Raw genomic sequence first — 20,897 nt, 5'->3', positions numbered from 1 at the left:
CTAGCACTTACATGAGCAAAGAAAGCTACTTCATCATCCAGCCACCAGCTTGCAGTAGACAGGGAAGGGCAGGGGAGGCTGGGGAGCTAAGCAAGAAGGGACATCAACGTAAGAAGTGCCAGGGTGAAGCTGGAAGCATGGGCAGGTGTGTGTGTGTGTCTGTGACCGAGGCGCAGCTCCCCCCTCTCCCCTTCTTATTACTGGACACGAAGCTGGGTGCCCTTGGGTTTAGTGAGGGCCATTCTCCTGGGAGCCAAAATGTCACGGGGAGGTCACAAAACAAAAGCTGATGAACCAACTGGCCAGCAGGTCTGCATTCAGCGAGGAAGCCTGACGGCACAGACATACAGAAAAGGACAGGGTATGCAAAGCGGCTGCTCGGTCAATGGGCGTGGGAGGAGCCACTCAACATAATAAAGAGCCACACAACATGCGCATGAACTTTCCAGCTGGACAGTTCATTGGAAGAGTTACCACGGCTTCTGCCAGTGTGAGTTCACAGCCAGAGTCAGGGGAGGCCAAGTCAGCACTGTCTTCTCCTTCGTGCTCCAGGTCAACAGAAACATCTTCCTTCAGAGGGAGAGGCTGGGAGGAGGCTCCTGAACCAGCCCCTTGCCTGAGGGCCAAGGAGCTCACACTGGACACAGGTCCCACCAGACTGACAGGCACTGCTGGTGGTGAGGCAAAGCCTGTGTACCAAAGCATGTCCTGCTCCAGGCCAGTCTTCTCCTTTGCTTTTTCTGATGCCTCAGCTTCAGGCACACATGCTTGTCCCTCCTGGGCTGCCCTTTGCTCCACTTCACTTTGCTCAAACATCCTTATCTTAGAGGCCACTGAGGTTTTCCTGTAGCTCTCACTGTCCTGCCAGCTACCTGGGGCCACAGTGACAACTCCATGCTCCTGCGACACTACTCCAGTCATCCCAGATGTGCACATCAATGACCCAGACTCTATTTGATGGGTCCCACTGCTCACTGGCAGCTCTCTCCTGCCTTTACAGATCAAGGTGGAGAGCTGGCATGTCTTGCTTCCTTGACACAACCCTACTACAGGGGCATCGAAGTGTGGGACATCAGCAGTTTCTTTGGGAGAAGCCTTATCCTGCAGTGGCTGGCCCAGAGCAAGATCATTGTCCCTGGTGGCTTCTCCTACTGTAGGGCTTGCTTCTGAGTCCCAGGATGGCTCTTGTGCTTTGGGATCTGCAGTGTGAAGTATCCCTCGAGCCACGGGACCCTCTTTGGGCAGGTCTTTTGTTATTGTCTCAGTGTCTTGTTCTGGTTCTTCTGCCTTGGGAGGCAACTCCTCCATGCAATGGCTTTTGTCATGGGACAATTCTTCCATTCCACAGCTTTCATCTCTGGTCAGCTTCCCTGATGTAAGTCCTGAGTCCTGGGAGAGCTCTTTTCTCATGGGCTTCTCTTCCTGGAGTGGCTCTTCTGTGGCAGGGACTTTGCTCTGGGTTGCCTTTCCTGTGGCAGCATCTGTGTCCTGGGCCACCTCCCCAGTGGCTGGGTCTCTGACCTGGATCATCTTTGCTGTAGCATCTGTGTTTTGGGGTGATCCTTCTGCAGCAGGACTTGCACCTTGGTGTGGTTTCCATGTAGCAAAGCTCACGCCTTGGGGTCGTTCTTCAGATTCAGGATTGACACCCCTGGGTCTTGCCACCTCTGCTACAGGGCTCATGTCCTTGGGTGCTCCTTTGCCTTCTACAGGACTTGCCTCCTTGCATGCCACCTCTGCTGAAGGGTCCCCACCTGTGGGTATGCCCACAGCTCTCACAGGGCTGGTGCTCTGGGACAAGTCTCTGCCCACAGGCTCAGCACCCAGGGCTGGCTCTGCAGGGACAGGGCTGGATTGCTGGGGAACAGGCACAGGGACAGGTTCATCCCCCCCTGACCCCACAGTGGTGTGAGGGTGGCCCTGCCAAGGCACAGCTGATGGAAGTGACTTGGTCTTTATGTCTTCCATCTGAAGAACCACTCTGGCACTTTCCTCCTTGTCGTTGTCTGCTCCAGTCCTTCCTGAGAGCCCCTCCACTGGTGTGCAGATGTCTGGGCTCCCTCTGGGCTCCTCAGCCCCATGAATGTCCCGTCCCAGGCTATGTGGCTTTAAGCCTCCCACTAGGCTTTGCACATCCGTCTCCTCTGGTGCCACCTCCTGGGCTTCACCTCCCTCAGGCACTTTACAGCCTGTTAGCCCAGCAGATGCTTTCTCTTGCAGCCCTTCCTCCTGCTCTGAGGTGGGATGTCCTGCTGGGCTGGTCCCATCACAACCTGTCCTGGGCTGCGCTGGAGCTTCAGCAGGTTTTCCAGACACTGCCCTATGTTGCTGACTTGCTGAGGAAGGGGGCTGGAACCCTTCTGCTGAAGGTGCTGCATGCCTGGATCCCTCTCTGGATATGTTCACAGTGGCTTCTGGTCTCTCCTCCAAGTCAAGCTGTCCACCAGCCTCCAAGAGCAGGTGTGTTTTACTGTCCTCTTCTTCCTCTAGATCTCCTAAGTAGATGATCCTCTGGGTTGCAGAAGTCTCTGAGCTGTTGTCACTAGCCTTCACTTTAATTTTGATGAGCTCTGTGGCTGTAGCTGGCACTCTGGCCTCCTGCTTCTTGGAGGCTGCAGAAGCATGCTCCTTGGAGACCACCTCACTTTCTCCCTGTGGAGGCTTTGGCCCCAAAATCTTGGCCCTTTGCCTCTCTGGAGGCTGCTGACATGGCTTGGGCAGACCTGGCTCACTCCTGGTTTCTTCCTTGCCCTGCTCCTGGGGCTCCTCCTCTGTGCTCTCAGCTGGCAGGTTCTCGGCCTCCTGGCTGGGCTCCCCTCTGGTCTCCTCATGGATCTCATCCTCCCAGAAAGACTCAAAATCCTCTGGGCTAGCGATCATTTTTGCTCTCATCTGGGTATCCAGGGCTGCATCTTCTGTCTCTTCCTGGCCTGCCACCTCCTTGGCTTTCCCTAGTGCAATCTCCACTTTGGACATGCTTGTGCTCAGTTTCACCTCTGAGGTACCTGCGCATGCTTCTTCTTTCTTGACTCCCAGAGCTTTCTTTAGAGCTACTGCTTCCAGCCTAGGAGTTTCTCTCTCTATAAATACCCAATGCTCCGAGCCCTGCATTGCAATTGGAGCAAGAAGAGTTAGCATCAAACATACTTTACCTACCTGCTAGTAACTGCTTGCATGGGTCACAGAAACCTGAGCTGCCTTGGACAGGGCTGACTACATGATGATTATTGTTATTCATGCAAGAGTTGAGGCAGGGTCTGTACAAAGATTCTGGCAACTCACTGATGGAGAAAATAGACTGAAAATAAGGGGACTGAGCCCCTCTATCGTCTCCAGGGACCATGTTTTGCTCTGGGTGATGGCTCACTGGCACAGCTACAATACCTGCAGCTTCGCTGGAAGTACAGAAGTGGAAGCAATGCTCCCAGCAGATACACTAACAGCCATCAGGGCACCTCTCATGAATTAACCCAACTAGGACCCCCCCAACTGAGTCCTGTTTTCAGATGGCTCAATCAATCTCCATGACCAAAGGGTGAGATTTCACTGTAGGCAATGGCTTGTGTTCTGAGTGGCTTCACTCTCAGTTTCATCCATGGTGCCCCTAGACTATGTCAGACTGCCAGGAGCATGAGCATGAAAAGAAACTGCCTTTAGGCATCAGAATGGCCCTTTCCCATTCCTTTCCCCAGAATCAGATGCTGCAGGTCAGATTCACTCCAAAATCTTTCTTCCCAACACCCCAGAAAAATCTCCTCAAAAGCAATTATTTAGGAGAGATTTCTAGCAATGCTGAAACCAAGTAGTTCAGAGAATGTCACCTGTAAAAGGTCACCTACAAGATGTAACAGAAGACCACAGACTTGGCAGCTGAGACAGCTACAGGTGCTGCAGCAAGGACCAAGCAAAGGCTGTGGAGCATCCTGCAGTAAGGACACCATGGGAATGTGACACCCCACAGGGGTATCTGCTGTGAAGGGCAGGACACTCAGCTGCCTTTGCCTCGTACACTTTGTATATCCACGTGTTGGTGTTGGTGTCATCAAGACAGCTAAAGGCTTCACAAGTGCCAAGAACAAGGCATTGCTAAAATTTGACCACTTCTGGAACAGAAGGTAGAAAATAACCCACTAGAAGACAGCTGCAGGAAAACATTTACACTGATGAGGAAGCCCAGCAGCCTTCCCAGCCAGCCAGTGAAGGAAGCAGGCATGGGAAGGGTAGTGCTGTGAGCACGGTCCTTCAGAGTTCTCTGTGGGGATGATCACCATGGGCTCTAATGTGACACAGGCTGCTGGGCACCAGCCTGCGGGCAGGACTGACCCTCTGCAGCACCAGTGTGCACCCCAGCCACATGAACTGGGAAGGGCTGGCTGCTTGCTCCCCACTCCAGCTGGGAAAAAATGTGAGAACGTGAGCCATGACCCAGGCAGGGGACACAGAGTGAAGGTTTGGAGCAGTTGCACCTGAAATGGAAACCTAATAACTGATCCTGAATAAGGGGAAACAAGGAATCAGAGGGAAACAGAGCAAGAGGGAAAGGAAAACGAGATCAGATAAGAAAAGAGAGAGAAAGAAGGAAAACTAGTTACAAGTGGAAGGGCTTCCATAAGGAGGGGAATCAGCAATTGGTGAAAGCTCTGGGCAGAAAACTGCTGTCTCTCAGCTCCTGCCTGCACCAGGCAAAGCCCCCTAGGCCCAGGGCCCCTGGCAGCACCCAGGCAAGCAGCAGCCTTCTGCCTGCCCCCTGCCCCCAAGGACAAGAGTGTGGCTGTCCCTGAACAACCCTCCAAATGCCCTCAGAGCTGTGCCTGGGTGGGGGCATCACAGGGGCTGTGGGTGGGTCTGGCTGCCAAGCCACCCAGGGAAGAGGTGGTGCTGACTCCTTGCAGGGCTAGGACAGCTGCCGGGATGGCAACTGGGCATTGCAAACCATCACAGGGCAGCAGGGACACCCTCCTCCAAACTCTGCCATGACACCTGCACCCTCCGTGGCGAGGCAGTCCTGTGCACCCACACTGGAGGAGCCAGCTCTTCAGAGACCTTTCCCCTACCAGCTCCCTGCAGCATTACTCCCATGAGCCCCTCAGACAGCCCTTGACCCTGCACTCCCCAGCACTGCCTGCTCCCCAGCTCCCTTCATCTACATCTGCTTTCAACGCAGGTTTTTTTCCTTTCTAGTCCACAGAAATCACAACAGAGGCAGGTTGCACCTACGTCCTTCACAGCTGTGTTTTACCCATGCAAGCAACATTCCCTCTCACTCAGCAGTTGCACTGGGCCTGCTGGGAAGCCCAGGCTGGTCTCTGGCATTCCCTCAGCACCAGTCTTCCCATTCAGTAGCAAAGTCGTGGGTGATTCAACCTTACTTTCCTGAAGGCAAAGTAGCTTCTCTTCTTTACATTGTGGTCACATTCCTGAATCCTTTCTATAGCCAAGGAAAGGATGGACAGGTTTTGAGCACATGTACACATTTCTTCAGTGAAGCCCTCTCGTCCCCCTTTTCTGGCTGCAAACCAGAGTCCTTTGGAGGAGATCTTCCCTAGACAAATATTTAAGTCTTTTCAGACTCCTTCTCTGAGCTGAAGCTTTAGATACATGTCGTAAATCAAAAAGTCTTAAGACAAATCTGAATCCTGGAACAATATGTTCATCCATGGCAGCACCTCTCAACAGTAAGGAAAACCTAAAAGCTCCAGATGTCTTTCCAAAGCAGTTTCCTTCTCAAACTTTGTTGGGATGAGCACAGCCCACTCCAAGGGAACAGCCAACTACTCTGGGGTGTGATCTGAACTCTGCTCTGGAGGGCTCAACACCAGCTCTGGCCACAGCTCTGGTTCCACAGCTCATGGCAGCCCTCATGTCTCCTGAACTTGAGATGTTCAGAGTATCTGGATACTTGGGTATGTCCTCCAGGAAAGAAGTGAACTTCTGAAGCTTTGGAGGTCAGTAGGCTGGCAGAACAGAGTGAGGACCAAGAGAGGAGTCTAAGACAAGATGATGCTGGGAAGGGTCTGTTCATAAAGCAACCTTGAATTCCTAAGGGATAATTTACTTTCACATTTCGACCTGCATCCCCCAACACATCAGCTCTAGGAGCAGGAGCATTTGGGAAGGTCATTCTCACTATGGCTTACACATCACAAGAGAGAGTAAGCTGGTAGAAAGGAAAGAAACAATGGCACAGAGCAGACAGTCCTCTGGCCCTGTCAGCACGGACCATGACCTTGGCTGAGCCCAAGGTAGGAAGAAGGTGTCCTTAAATGTCCCTGTCATCGTTCTTTGCTCTGCAGGGAGACCCAGCTCACTTGAGAGGAAAGCATGAGCCATATGACAAGGGGGCAACAACTGAAACTGAGATGTTGAGACACCATGCTGGGTTGCTTAAGCACCCAAAGCTGAAGAGACTCCCAGCACCTCTCAGCCCAGCATTCTGGTCCTCCATCAGGACTGAGAGAAGGGTGAAGATATGTGTAGCTTGAGGTGACAGATAACCCAACCTCAACAGGTCTGAAGGCCATGGGCACTGGCTGAGTGTGATGAGAGCTCCAAGCTCTGCTGATGTCCTCATGTTGTCACCCTCTTGGAGCCACAAATTCCTCATGGTGACCACAGGCCAGGAGAGGACAAGTTCCCACATACCAGCTCTTGAGTCTCAGCCACCAACACCTGAGAGAAACACTGGTGAGGGCACCTTGTCATTGACACCCCAGTGCAGCCCTGGCACCCTGAGGGTCGCCAGAAGGTGGAGGCAAAGATCCACTGAATCAAGGCGTGTGTACAACTCCTGCTGTTCTTGACTATCAGCTCCTAAATACTGGCACACAGAGAGTCCCACCATGGAACAGGAGATGCTGCTGCAGAGCCCAAGCTTCACTGAAGGTGTCTGCATCCTTGTTGAAGGCCAAGGCTGTGGCCAAGCCCTCACTCATACCCATTCTACCTCCAGAGGACATGCTCCAACCAGCCTAGGTTCAGGCCCAGCCTGCCAATGCTGCCAACTTCTGCTCTGACTGAGGGAAATGACAGGGAAGGAGAGTGGGACTAGTCCTACCCCTGCCTCTGCCTTGCCTGTCCCCGTTTGACACTGCTCCATCTCCACCGTCTTCCCTGGGGTCACTCCAGCAGGATGTGCACCCAACTGCACTTGGGCACCACCCTGCAGCATGGCCACATCCAACCACACCACAACCAGCTCCCAAAGACCAGTTTTCTTCTGCTCAGTGGTATCTTCTCTTGGCTCTGGGAAACGACCAACATCATGTAAGATAAACCCTGCATGCCAGAACTGCTGAGGGCCCACACTGCTCAACCGTGGACACTGCGAGAGAACACCCCAGGCAGCACTACCCTTCTTTGCAAAGTCCTAAGTCCAACATTCCTGATGCCTCCAGAGATGCCCTGCTTCAGAGTGCTTGGCTCCAGGGAACTGCAACTGTAGCCAGAGGGCCAGGGAAGCACAAGGGATTGCTAAAGAGAGTTTGAAGCTGCCTGTCTGCACCTGCAGCAGACACCTGCAGAGTGCCAGTGCCACAGAGTCAGCCCTACCCTGGGACCCCCAGCACTGGCCTCCAGCACGGCCCCCTCACCCACACAGCCAGCCCTTGAGGAGCACAGCAGGGCTCCTCTGGAAGGTCTCTCCCAGGACTCTGTCTCACAGCACAGAAGAAACACTCGGGGGAGCAAGTTTCACCAACACCCTTGTCCTGGTGAGGGATCCTGCCCATTACTGGAGAGGGGACCTTTCTGGGGGGCCAGCAAAAGGCAGGCCAGTGGGGCCCACAGGGGAGCAGACTGTGAGATCAAGGAGTAGGGAGAGAAGGAGGATGGTGACAACCTCAGGAGAGGAGACAAGGCTTTTCTGCGTGAAAGACTCCATGCTTAGGGAAGCTCCGTGCTCAGATGCAAAATCGTCTAGGGAATCCTCTTCCATCGTCTGTGCCAGCAGGGAAACCCCAACACCCACAGAGAAAGAGAGAGACACAGGGAGAGAGAGAGGGAGAGGGAGAGAGAGAGTGCACATGAGAAGTAATGAAGAAACAAATGGTGGGTAGGTGGGTGGTAGATGGAAGGATGGGTGAATGAAGAGACGTCACAGCTATGCCAGCTCTAGATGCTCCATTTACATCTCTGCACTTTATGTATTTGCTTGTAAAAGAGATGTGGGGTGAAGTCCCTCTTCCCAGCTCAGTGCCTTGATGTGGGGCGAGGAGCCCCAGCCACCCTGTAGCCCCTGGTCAGTGCTGGAAACCTGCAGGCACATGGGCACCAGTCCCCACAGAGAGCCTTGGCCTGGCTGCCCTGCTGTGCCCAGGCCTTCCACACAGCCCAGCCCCACGTCTCCCTTGATCTGCAAGAAGGTCCTGGGAGGGAGCCTTGGCAAATGCGTCCCATGTTTGGCATCCACCTGCTTGGAGCTGTGCCTCCCAGTGTGGGCACAGGACCAGCTCCAGAGCCACCATAGGGGAGTGAGCACTACAGGGGGAAGAGCAAGCAGGGAGGGTCCCAGACAGGGAGAGGGCACCCAGGCTGGCAGGGAGATGCCCTTGCCATACACCGCCCAAACCAAGCACCCAGGAACCCAGTGCTGTGGAGCACCCAGCTGTATCCCACCAGCACCTTCCATGCAGCACTGGGGGCTCTGTGTGTCCTGGCACCCTCAATTCCAGCCTCCCAGGCACCTTGCCTTCACATTCATGATCCCACCACAAAGCCAGCAGGCAAAATGCCAAGAGAGAAGGATGTGTGTGCAGGATGCCAGGGCAGCACTGCTCACCCCTCCACCTGCTCCCACCACCCAGGTCCCAGCAGGTGAGAGCACCATGGGACACCAGGTCCTGCTCTGCTGAGGACAGCTCTCAGGCAAGAGCTACTGGCAGCATGGGACAGCACAGGCAAGTCACCACTCCACAGCAGCCCTACTGAAGTATGAGGGTTGAGGAAAGCCCCAGCTCATGGGCCAACAAAGGCCCAGCCCAACCCTCAGGTACCCCTAAAACACAGCCTCCGGGAATGAGAAGAATGAGAAGCTGAACCCCGTGCATTGCCTGAGCACAAGGGGAGATCACTATCAGCAGTGTGAAAATGGTTGGTTTGTTACAAAACTTAAGAGACAACAGCCTGGCCAAAGGCCCCCTCCCTGTCCCCACCACATACATTCCACCATGCTCCACCAGGGTAGCACAGGAGGCAAGAGAACCAGAGCCCAAAAGCTGAGGTACACCTCTCTGCAAACAACTTGATTCACTCCATAAGAGACGCAGTGACACAAACCTCGCTGGCCTTTTCTGGGGTTCCTTTTGGTGTTTCATCCTCATGCTTGGGTGAGGAGGAGGCTGGTGAGGAAGGCAGCCTCCTGTCCCGTTCCCTGTGAACCAGCTTGCTGTTGGGCTCCTTCAGGGTCCGTTTCAGCTCATTGATGCTGGCCTGATGCTTTAGCAAAACATCTTCCGGCTTGTCTAAAAACTTAGGGAAGGAGAGAGGAAGGTAACTGCGATTAAAGCACCAGCCAAGGCTAAAGAGATGAGCAGGGGCACTGGGAGGGTTTGCTTCATGCTGGGCTGGAATTTAGGGTCTCAAGAGCCAAATTAACAGCATGTAAGAGCACCCTGGTCTGCAGTCCTCATTCAGACCACTGCAGGGAGCAACAAAAAGGCTGCACGTGGCTGCAGGTGCACAACAGGCTTCCCTCCATGAAGGGCATGCTACAATCTTTCAGCACTTGCAGCACAGCCTGCCAAGGACAAGCTAAGCCACCTGGAGGAAGAGCATAGGTTCAACCTTGGGATCAGCAAGGGATCAGCTCCTAGTAGAAATACCAGCAACCTTATCTGCTGCTCACTTGTGCCAGGCACAAAGGGAACCCAAGCCTCTGTCCCAGCAGGGTAGGTCACTGGTATTTCCAATGGAGCTCCTTCAGAGTAGGCTTCTGCCAAAGGGCAGGAGGTCAAAAGCTGGTCAGAGATCTTCAGAATGGATCCAAGCCTGGATCACCATGGACCAATCTGGGCCCAGCAGCAACCTGGGGTGGAGTCTGGCCTTCTGTGGAGAGAGCACAGCTCAAAGTGCTCAAGTGCAAGGTGGAGTTTAGGCATTAGAGCATTGTTTTGTGACAGAACAGGCACCAGGGTGGCTCCCTTTGTCCTGCCCCAGAGGTGGGCAAACTGCCTCAAAGCAAGAACCAGCAAGAGCAAGAACTCTGTCTTCTGCTTCAAACTCAAACTCAAACCTCTTCTGAGGTTCAAAAGGAGTCACCTAAAATACCTTCCTGGTATTTCTCCTCAGGAACAGTTCAGAGACCCGAGAGAGTCCCGTAACAAACCCTAGGAGATTTTCCAGCTGCTGAAGGCTCAGCACAACTCATGAAGAAACTCCTGCCATGGTCTGAGCATGGAGAAGTGCTTCAGTTTGCCCACCTCTGGGCTTGGGGTGGGCTGGGGCAGCAGCACATGCACATGCAGCAGGGTAAGCAATGAAGGGCAGGGGAGGGCCCAGGGCCCACCACCCTGGAGGGGTCTGCCCTGAGGTGCTGAGTAGGACAGCCAGGACAGTGTGGTGCCAGCAGCAGAAACCCCCTGGCCTGGCTGCATTTGCCCCATCAGCACCTCCAGTGAGGAGCTATGTCCCACTGCAAGCAGAGAGCAAACCCCTAGGGAGCAGCTATTTGTTTTAGGCTGGGATGAATTCTTCCTGATGGGAGGCCACTGAGGACATGGGAGTTTGCTCAGGGGAGAGGACAGCCTCCCTCCTCTCTGCGACAGCCCCCTCTGAGACTGGGCAGATGGAGACAGCTGCCCTCTGGCATAGGGGGTTGGTGCCACTGCCTGCCCCCACTGGCAGCCAAGCAGGCACTGGAAGCAACTCAGGGACCTGTTTGTCCCCATCACAATGGGACGAGCTGTGGCGCTGCAAGGAGCTGCAGCCCGGCTCTCTGCGGAGGATTATGCTGCCGCAGCGGGGGCTGCAAGAGCAGAGCTGCTGGGCAGGGCAAGTGACAGAGGCAGGGCAGGGCAGGCAAAAGCAGAGCATGGATCAGGGTGCTGGCAGGAGCAATGGGACCAGCTTCCACAGGAGAGCTGCAGGGCTGGACAGAGAGGAGACATGAGGCAAGGACATGGAGGAGTCAGTAACACGAGCAGAAGCCACATCTTCCCAATGGGCCAAAGACTCAGCATGGACACCTGGCACCTTGGGAGGGCTCTTACTCACACTGACAATCAGGACTACCTTACTTAGTGGGATAGAAGATGCTGTACATGCTGGGGCAGATCCCAGCTGTCTGCTCCTTGAGCTACTCTAGCAATGAACCCCTCGCCCCAGTGCATCTTATATTCCAGTAAATAGGGTGACACACAGTTTTGCTTTGGAAGGGATGGACAATATGATGCACCAATGAAGACTAGGATACTCCAGAGAGAAAATACCTCCTGCTTGTGCCTGGGGGTTGTTTCATGCTCCGGCTGGCAGCAAAGAGAGGGTTAAAAGTAACCAGCAGGGTCAGTTGAGGGAACTTGTTACACATATCACAGTTAATTGATTGGCTGGTAGGCAAAGGACTGGACCCCCCTCCCCTCACAGCATGGGGCTGAAATGGGCTGGGGTGTCCCTGGGCCAGCCAGGGGCTGGGGCAGGGAGAGGGTGGGCTGTGCCCAGGCAGTGGCAGGCACCGGTGGTCATCAAGTGTGCCTGGCCTGTACTCATCTCCATCCCCAGCCTGGAGCAGTGCTGCTCCCAGGTCCAGCCCTGCCTAGGGTCAAGACGAGACAACCTGGAGGGTGCTTGGGAATCAGAGAGCTGTGCCAAACCCCTGTGACAGCCCCATTTCCACCAGTGAGGCCAAGTGCAATGCCCCAGTGGTCCCACCAGCCTGGAACACAGCTGATGGAGAAAGGGCTGCAGGGGACCATGCCATGATGTGACCCTGCCTGAAGCCCAGCCTTGCTGCCTGTGCCCGCTTGCCTGCCTGCTCCAGGTGTGAGCCAGCCTACCCCTCCAGCTCCACCCTCCTCTGCCCGCATCGTCTGTACCTTCAGCTCCTTGATTTTCGTCGGGGTGGTCACCTCCTCGTCCTCCGTTTCAGACCGTCTCCTGCTGCCAAACTCACCATCCTCATCCTGCTTCTCACCCTCGGCCCCGGCACTGTGGTTCTCACTGACAGAGGCTGGGCGCGAGAACTCTGCCCGTGGGGGAGAGCCCAGGTCACCCTGGCCCTGCCACCCCCAACACTCACATGAGCCTCTAGCCCTTGTCCCCCACCCTGCCAGCTCAGACCCAGGGGCCAAGGAGCCCCAGATGTCCTGTGGCAGGGACAGCTGGTCCCAGGAGTCTCAGGGCACAGGGAGCTGGGAGAAGCCCAGGGCTGGATGGACACTGTGGGGAATCCAGCTCTTGGCTACACAAGAGTTGGGGAGCCCTGAGAGCCCCCCCCAGAGTGTTGATGCTGATCCCCGTGAGGGCACCAAGCTGCCCAACCTCAGACCTGCCACCTCCCCATGCTCATGTGCAGTCTGAGCTATCACTTGAGGTGGGGACCCTCTGCCATGGGGACGTGGCTGGGGACAGACTCCAGAAGGAAGCTGAATGGCTGCCTTGACCCTGTGGGCCCTCTGCCCACAGGGGCAAGCTGAGCTGCACTCTCCTCGCTCCCGCCAGTGGACCAATCTCCCTCCCCCTCCCCAGTTTGGGCCATACCTCCATCAAGGCTGCGGGACATGGTGTACCGTTTGCTGGAGGAGCGCTCAAAGAAGGGGGCTGGGCGGTCGATGAGGGCGCTGGCCTGGCGTGTCTGCGCCTGCGTCCGCCCGCTGTAGCGGAACTTGGAACCCATCACCAGGAAGCCCTTAGGGGGTGGCTCCGGGGACACCAGCCTGGGGCAGGGAGAGAAGTGGGGTGTCATCAGTGAGGCCCATACATACCGCCTGGGGCTGCACCCCACATATACACATTGTGGCAAAGGCAGGAGCATGTTTGCCTCTGAGGAGGGAGGCCTGAAGAAGGTCTGGCAAAGGTCTCCTCACCTGAAGAAGGTGTGATGCTCTATGCAGACCTTCCAGAGACGCTTGGCAGAGCGGTGGTTTGGCAGCTTGAAGCCAATGGTGCTCTCAAACTGCTCATACTTGGGGGAGACAGAGACATACTGTTACATGCAGATCCTGCCCCAGAGGACACGATGGGAGGGGATCTGCCCTGCCAAGACCCTCAGGTTCCCCTGGCAGGAGCCATGACCATGCTAAAAATAGTCATCTTCAAAGCAGTGCTGGAAAGGTCCATGCCCTACTGGGTGGTAGGATCACACCCGCACTCTTCTCACCTAAGTACTTTCCTTAGCTGTAAATGGCTTCACCATGCAAGAGAAATTCCCTCAAGAAAGCAAAACCTTTTACAGCTCATTTTGGTGAGAAAGCATCACTCTCCATTTTAGATGCACTGTCCTTGTCCTCCTGCCTGCTAGGAAACGTGGGTGGAAATGCCTTCTCCCATCAGTGCATGTAAAAGTGAAAAGAGTGAAAATAAAGTTGGACAAGGAACAAAAAAGCTTCCTGATGTCCTTTTGTGAAGCATGGAAGACACATCAAAAATTACCTTCAACCCTCCTCCCTGGGTGACCTCCCTATGCCAGTGGGGTCATGGTTTCTGGGGTGCCTGCAGCCTGCTGAGGCCACTTTGCCAGTGAGAAAAAATGAGAGCATGAACAAAAAAGCACTGACTGAAAGCCTTCAGGCACCCCAGATGTGCTCTTCTGGCCAGCATGGTCACTCACCTGGGACCCTTGGGGCAGAGGCAATGACCTCCCCACCAGGCAGCCCCAGCCCAGCAGAGGAGGCACCCTGCCACACTCTGGGACTGTGCTGGCTCATGGCACCAACCTCGCCTGGGCGGATCTTGATGTAGAAGTTGCTCCTCTTGTATGAAATTTTGAGGATCTTGGGCCAGGCGAAACGGTTGATCCTCAGCCGGTCCCTGTAGATGAGGAGGCCATTGGCACAGACGCCCAGCATGATGTCAATGCCCTCTGAGTCCTAGAGGAGGCAAGAAGGACAGGAGGGGACTGCTCAGCTGCCCAGTACGAACCAGTCCAGCCAGCAGTGTCATGCTTCCTCCTGCTCAGTGCTCCGCTATGGGGGATGAGCTAACAGCGAGGTCACCAAATCACACACTGGTTGAGGTTGGACCTCTGAACGTCCTCTACTCTAATGCAGGGCCACCCGGAGCCCAAAACTGTGTCCTTCTTGAATCTTTGTTGTGGAAGGATGGGGCTGGGCAGTGAGAGGTGTGTAGACAGCAGGGCAGGATTAAGTGGTACTGGCCAGTGCCCCATACCTTGGCATGGTGCAGGTCCACCCCATACATGGAGAGCTTCTTGGCATTCTCCAGGAAGTGGATCTCTGCTTCTCCAGGGGTCATTCCCCTGCAATGAGACAGAGAGAAGGACATGTGGCTGGGTGCTCCACCAGGTGCAGGCCAGGTCTCTGGTGTCTTCCTTGCCACCAGCCCATCACCTCCCGAAGCTCACCGGTAGGTCTTGTGCAGCTCCATGATGCGCTCCTCCAGCTCCCGTGTCTGGTTGGGGGCAAAGCGCAGCTCACTGATGTAGTTGCCCACATGCTCCTCGGCATCATAGTCACCCAGCTCAGCCTGCACCGCGTAGGAGCCCAGCAGGGCATGGGTGACAAAGGAGCAGGGCAGGCGCCCCGTGATGATGTCTGCACGGAGCTGCAGGCACAGGTAGTATCTGCAGGAGGGGGCAGAGGGTGAGAGCAGGCCAGAAGTGTGTGCCCTCTGGTAGGCTGGGGCTCCCCAGGGAGTGGCAGCACACACCCCACCCCACACTATACTCCACAGGGACTGTCACTTCCCACAGCCACCTTCCTGGACCCACATGGCATGACTTGGACATGGCACATGCAGTGGGAGGGCAGCGAGCCCCCAGACATTCCCATGCCTGAGCCCTGCCCCTCCACATGCTCAAAGCCAGTTCCCTGGGGGATGCCTCAGCAGCTGTGCCCATGGAGGGCTGATCCTCACCTTGTAATGTCCTCCGTGAGCTGGGCAGGGTCTGGAGGGTAAAACTTCACAGTGAATGCAAAGTTCCAGGGCCCACCTAAAGAGGGGAGAGCAGTAAGGGCAGCACCTATGCTGGTTGCACGCAGACAGGTAGGAGCATCCAGGCATCTACTAAGGGTCCCACAGCTCCCTCCAAGCACAGGGCAGGGACAAGGGGACTATAGAATCTGCAGGGAGAACAGCCATGGGAACACCAGCATGGCTTGGTTAATCCCAGCTGGGGAGAGAAAAGCACCACAACTTCAGAAGCCATCAGCTCAGTGTGATTACCAATGTCATAGTAAAAGCCTCACTTATCCCAGAAGGTGATGCCTCATCAATGCAACACCATGGGCAAAGGCACCCCAATACCTGTCCCAGCAAGCCCCCCACTCTTTCCCCTAGCCCTGTCCTCCCTACTCAGGGCAGGTGGAGATAGCACCAAGAGATGCATGAGGTTTCAGCCAGCTCTCTGATGGCATGGATGGGGTCTTTGCCCCCTGACACCAGTCATGAGTGAGAGGAGAGATGGGTAACAGGCAGCTGAATGAGCAACAGCATTCCTGTTCCCAGGCCAGGGAGGGTGGGAAGGGGACCCACTAGAGGGACAGTCATGCCAAGCCATCTGGGAGCCCTGTGGGACACCCCGGGGCTGGGAGGGATGGAAGCTCCTTGGGCACTTACTGCGGATCTGCTTCTTGATCTCCTTGGAGGGGTCCAGCCAGTTCTGCAATAATGAAATAGTGGGTGAGGGGGGCCCCATGCCATGGAGGGGGCGGCTGCAGAGGGATCCCCCCGGGCTCACCTTCTGGCTGTCCGAGTCACAGAAGGTGAGGCCGAAGTAGTCCTTCTCCAGGAGGTTGAGGTGCTCACACACCATGTCAAAGAGGACCTGACCTCGGGCATGTTTCTGCCAGGGACACAGAGAGGTTGACAGTGAGCTGGCTGACTTGTGCTCCCAGAGAGCCAGCAGGCACAGGCAGCACCCGCTGGCTGCAGTCAGAGAACACTGGGGAGGGTCACAGGGCAGCCCTCCAAACAACCACCAAAAGGTGGTTGCTCTGAGAGCAGCCCTCTCACCCAGCAGCTCCACTCTGGGAACACCCAGGTGGCCCTGGGGCTGCAGGGGTAGTCGAGGAAGAGGAATGTGGTGCAGGCAGCAGGTCTCACAGGCCAGGGGGACCCGGTGCCCTGTACCTGGCTCATCCCCCATCACACCAAGGAACAGCGATGCCAAATCAGAGAGGTGTCCAGCCAGCCCAAGCACCTCTGCTCCAGACCAGCAAGCTCAGACAAACACGCCCCAGAGCTCATTGCAGCTGGTGCTGCCCATGGGACAAGCTCCTTCCCAACAATGCTGGTGGCAGTGGTGGCTTGGTCCTGAAGCACAGCCTAATAAACGAGAGCCACAAAGAGCCTGAGCCAAGCACAGGGATGGAAGGCACCTCATTATCTGCTCCTTCGAGTTTCCCTGATTTCTGGTGGCAGTGAGGCCATCTCATGGAGACGGAATAACAACCCTTCCCATGTGTGTTTGTCCCCTATTTACAGCCTTCCAGCCTAGCAGCTCCCATCTCCCCTTGCCAAGGCATGCATTTCCTGGAGCACCTTCAGCAGGCACCCCAGGGCTGGCAGCCCAAGGCCTCAGAAGGCACAGACCCAGCAGAGGTTTCCTGCCCTCAGCTGCAGCCCTGGGCTCCTTATGCCCTGCAAAGCTTTTCCAGCAGTTGCAGTCACCCTTCCTAGGTCTCACCACTCCTGCTGACAAGGGTTTTGAAGGCAGGGGCTCACCCAAGGCACGTGCCAGGGTGTCACACTGAATGGTTGGACTCACTGTTTTGATTTCCACTGAATTCAGCTTTAATTAAGCGTGCAGGAAGGGCACAACTATTCCCACGCGGAAAGAAAGAAGAAATGCAACTCCAGCTTTTCTGTGCTAACCCCTCTCCACTGCGCCCCGGGTGGCTTTTTGAGCAAGCAGCAGCTCTCTAAAAATCGACCCGATCCTCTGTGCCACAGCAGCACAGGCTGGTCCCTCCCCCTGCCCAGCCAGGGGCATTGCTCTGCCCCCGAGGCCACCAGCCAGGCTGCACCCTGGGGTCCCACTGACAGGCCACTGCTGCTGGGGAGAGCTGGGGAGAGCAGGGGAATCACAGAATCATCAAGTTTGGAAAAGACCTTCAAGATCATCAAGTCCAACCATTCACCCCACAACCCCCAAACACTAAAGTATGTCCCTCAGCACATCCACCCATTTTATGAACATCTCCACAGATGGTGCCTCCACCACCTCCCTGGGCAGCCTGTTCCAAGGCTTCGCCACTCTTTCTGTGAAGAAAGTTTTCCTAATATCCAATCTGAACCTCAAGTGGTGCAACTTGACCCCATTTCCTCTTGTCCTATCTCTAGTCACCAGGGAGAAAAGGCCAACCCTGCCCAGGCACACTGAGCTGCTCCTGTGCTGTGAGCCCCTGCAGGCCCTGGGGTACTCTGCTCCTTTTCTTTTTCAGAAAGGCTTTCATCTTCATGAGAACCAATCTTTCCACATCTTTATGACAATATCTCACTGCTGCAGTGACAGTCAGGGCTACTGGACTGTGGAGATCAAAGGCCCTGCTGCCTGAACTGTGAGCAGGGGGACAGACCCACCTCCTGGCTGCCTCAGGATGCTCACTCATGCCAGGCAGCCCCCACGCACATGCAGCCCCCACACACAGGCAGCCCCCACGCACAGGAAGCCTCCACGCACATGCAGCTCCCATGCACAGGGAACTCCCATACACAGGCAGCTACACTCCAGTCACTCATCACTCCCGCACAGCTGGGCCCAGGTGGCAGGACCCACATACAGATGCAGGTCTGCTCTGCTCAGCCAGCTCCAAGCTGCTGCCAACAAAACCCCGACTTTACTGCTCACCAGCAGCAAGTCCAAAGGTCTCCCTGGCAAAGGCTGCAGGATTTCTGCTCCTCAACATCCTCAGCTTTTGCATTTTTAAGCAAAGTTGCAAGTCCTTACAAATTTTAAAATGTCCCTCCCACCAGGAGTAGGCCACCAGTTGGACGAGCATCATGGCCAAAGCAGCCCTGCAGCATGTCCTAGTGCCATGGCAGCCCGTGACAGGCACCAGCCCTCTCAGTGTCTCTCTGGGGTGACAGCCACTACCAGCAAACGTGCTCCCTGGCACACACTTGTGTGTGCTTGTGCACAGCCACGCGACTAAGAGGGAGTAGAGCAGACATCCAGAGCAGGGTGCTGGGTGCCTACCAGGCCATTGCCCTGCCCACACACACAAGAAGACAGCTACAACCCCTCCATACTCACACACACAGGTAGTGCTGCCAGGCCCTGACACACCTCCTCAAGCAGTCCCTGGCCTGCTGGCTTTAAGGGGAGGGACAGCAAGGGATGAGCTGAACACAGAGGACGGAGGCAAACCTGCCTGGGGAAGCTGTGTGGGTCCATGATGTCAGCCTCAGCCCCCAACATGTGCACAAACCCCTTTGCACGCGGGACAGCCAACATGTTGCGCACTTGAGGAGTCAGCAGACAGGCTGGCACAGGGATGTCATGTACATATTGTCAGGCAGACTCTATCCCCCAGCTAGTAAGCTTCTGCTTTTTAGCTGTTTTCTGCCAAATTTGGATTTACTGGGCTGAAATTCCCTGCCAGGGTCTGTCTTTCCAGATTTTTCCTTAGTTTGAAATTTCAACTTAAACTGCTATTTCTGTGGCTTCTTTTCCCTAGGAGCGAGGTACTACAAAGCTGTCCTTGGAACAGCCCTGGTATCAGAAACTTGCTGGGCTGGGTAGCGTCCTCATGCTGAGATGAGTCCCCTCCTTGGTGTCAGTGCAGCACCCTTAGACTTACCACCACCTCGCACTCGTACTCAGAGGCATCAAGCAGAGTCACTCTGCAAAGGGCACTCTTCACTTTTTTTGTGGTTTTCTGGGGTGACTTCTGGGTCTTGCTGGGGGTTGTTTTGTCAGAGAGCCCATCTGTCTCGCTGTAGTCCTTCTCCTCCATCTCTGTACCCTGTAGTGGGGGATGCACAGCGTTACCCAGCACCACAAATAATGGCTGGACAAGCAGACAGATGGGGCAAGCCCTCCAATGGCAGGCAGAAGAGGGCAGCTGATGGGGCTAAGGCTGATAACCTCTTGGGAGTCCATAGCCATAGGTCCCCACTCCATGATGCTAGTACAATGGAAAGTGAATGTCCACGAGCCCAAGGTCAGCTCGGTACCCAAAATCTCTGTGCCCAACTGCCTGGGGCAGCAGGCAGGGCAAGGGCAGCTGGCTAGGCTAGGGCAGCAAGCAGGACAAGGGCAGCACTGTACCTGCTGGCAGCAGCACAGCACTGAGGCTGATGTTGGGGTGCAGATGCTGCTCCAGCCATGTCAGGGGCAGCTCAGTGCAGGAATATGGTGCCACATATAGTCAGAACTCTGGGTTGCTATCCTGCTCCTTCTGCCTGTCTTGCCCGTGAGCAGCCAGGCTGCCAGCTGGGAGGCACCTGGAGAGTCCAGACACTGCCCCAGTTGTTGGGTGCTCCCCTGTGGCCCACAGAAGCAGGGAGGTGCCACCTCCCTCAGGCTCCCAACAGCCTCTTTGTAGGACGTGGCAACAGGCAGCAGGCAGAGGTGGCACATCCTCTCCCTGTGCTGTGCCTCTCCCCCTGCTGCACTCCCAGCACCCATCCATTTCCCACTCACTGGCTCCATGTTCCGGGCATTGGGCTGTGCTGCAGACCTCTCGCTGCTCTCAGCGTCCCAGCTGGCGGGGCTGGCAGCCCTGGGGGCTTGTGTAGCTACTTCCAGCTGCTGCTGCGGAGCCTCCTCCTGCTCGTTCTTCACCTCCGAACCAGGGCCTGTCTCCGTTGTCATGACCGCCGGTCACCCCGCTCTGCCAATGCAGAGACAGGTGTCACTGGGCACACAGGATGGAGGATGCCCGCCAGGGACACCCGCTGTCAGGGCTTCACCCCCAGTTGGGCTGGAGGAGAAGAGCCAGCAGTGTGTGGAGGACCACCACCAGCAAGGATCCCCTGCAGCCAGGTGTGGGGCTTGGACCACTTCCCTGTACTCCCAGAAGGGAGCAGGGCAGCCATAACCCCCCACTTCCCCAGCCCTGGGGCCTTCAGTACCTTCCCCAGTATTTTTTCACTGGAAGGGCTTATTGTGGGACAAAAAAACCAGGCTGCGAGTCTGTTTTTTTTAGGGTTTTTCCTGTGTCAGGGCTACCCTGACACAGGAAATTACAAATATGGACACCACAACATATTATCTCCGGGATGGCTGTTTTTTTCCCCCTCTGGACTTCCCAGCAGCAGCAAGCAGCATGCTGGGTTCCCACGGCTGGACGCTGCAGGGCAGCAGGACAAAAGCTGTCTCCAGCTCCAGCTGCCTGTCCTGTGTGAGATGCAAAAACCAACCCAGGGCCAGAACAGGGGAGGGGAAGGCTCTTTCCATTATTAATGTCTCTGGCCGGTGTGCTCAGTGACATGCTTTTGCAACTCTTCTCTTTTTTAAACCATTATGTTTGCAGCATGGGGCTGCCAGGGACTCCTGGGACAGTCCAGACATGCACAGGTCATCACACACCCTTTATGATGGTCACTTGGGTTGCCCAGGCCCCACCAGCTGCTCATTGCGGGGCTGCCCGTGCCACATCCAGCTGGGATGGCCACCACCTGCGTGCCCAAAGGCAGGGATGCCCAGCTGGACGAGCTGGCTCAGCCGGCAGCATCTGCCCACAGTCACATCACCCACATTGCCCACAGAGCAGCCACATGAGCAGCCCGGAGCAACACCTGCAACACCAGAAAAACTGCACTTCTTTGGAGTGTGGAAGCCT

At 55.7% G+C, this 20,897-nt stretch overlaps 1 protein-coding gene across 20 annotated transcripts in view; it reads right to left on the bottom strand.

Annotated features, from left to right (window-relative positions):
* EPB41L1 (erythrocyte membrane protein band 4.1 like 1) overlaps positions 1 to 20,897 on the bottom strand; it is a 65,901-nt gene that overhangs the window by 11,064 nt on the left and 33,940 nt on the right. For 12 of the 20 annotated variants that reach the window (XM_051632863.1, XM_051632858.1, XM_051632857.1 and 9 more), the window contains 15 exons: positions 19,757 to 19,946; positions 18,912 to 19,076; positions 15,848 to 15,952; positions 15,727 to 15,769; positions 15,025 to 15,100; positions 14,513 to 14,731; positions 14,320 to 14,407; positions 13,866 to 14,018; positions 13,017 to 13,114; positions 12,691 to 12,866; positions 12,027 to 12,175; positions 11,424 to 11,459; positions 9,274 to 9,465; positions 7,838 to 7,936; positions 475 to 3,105 (listed from right to left, as the gene is read on the bottom strand). In XM_051632863.1, coding sequence (XP_051488823.1) covers positions 475 to 3,105; positions 7,838 to 7,936; positions 9,274 to 9,465; positions 11,424 to 11,459; positions 12,027 to 12,175; positions 12,691 to 12,866; positions 13,017 to 13,114; positions 13,866 to 14,018; positions 14,320 to 14,407; positions 14,513 to 14,731; positions 15,025 to 15,100; positions 15,727 to 15,769; positions 15,848 to 15,952; positions 18,912 to 19,076; positions 19,757 to 19,927 — 4,401 coding nt within the window. In that variant the 5' untranslated portion in view covers positions 19,928 to 19,946. The remainder of the gene's footprint in view (positions 1 to 474; positions 3,106 to 7,837; positions 7,937 to 9,273; positions 9,466 to 11,423; positions 11,460 to 12,026; positions 12,176 to 12,690; positions 12,867 to 13,016; positions 13,115 to 13,865; positions 14,019 to 14,319; positions 14,408 to 14,512; positions 14,732 to 15,024; positions 15,101 to 15,726; positions 15,770 to 15,847; positions 15,953 to 18,911; positions 19,077 to 19,756; positions 19,947 to 20,897) is intronic. The other 8 variants (XM_051632874.1, XM_051632877.1, XM_051632875.1 and 5 more) reach the window with 6 other exon arrangements.

Source organism: Apus apus, chromosome 15 (assembly GCF_020740795.1).
Source record: "Apus apus isolate bApuApu2 chromosome 15, bApuApu2.pri.cur, whole genome shotgun sequence".
NCBI classification, from domain to species: Eukaryota; Metazoa; Chordata; class Aves; order Apodiformes; family Apodidae; genus Apus; species Apus apus.
This window is presented reverse-complemented; position numbering and strand designations above follow the sequence as displayed.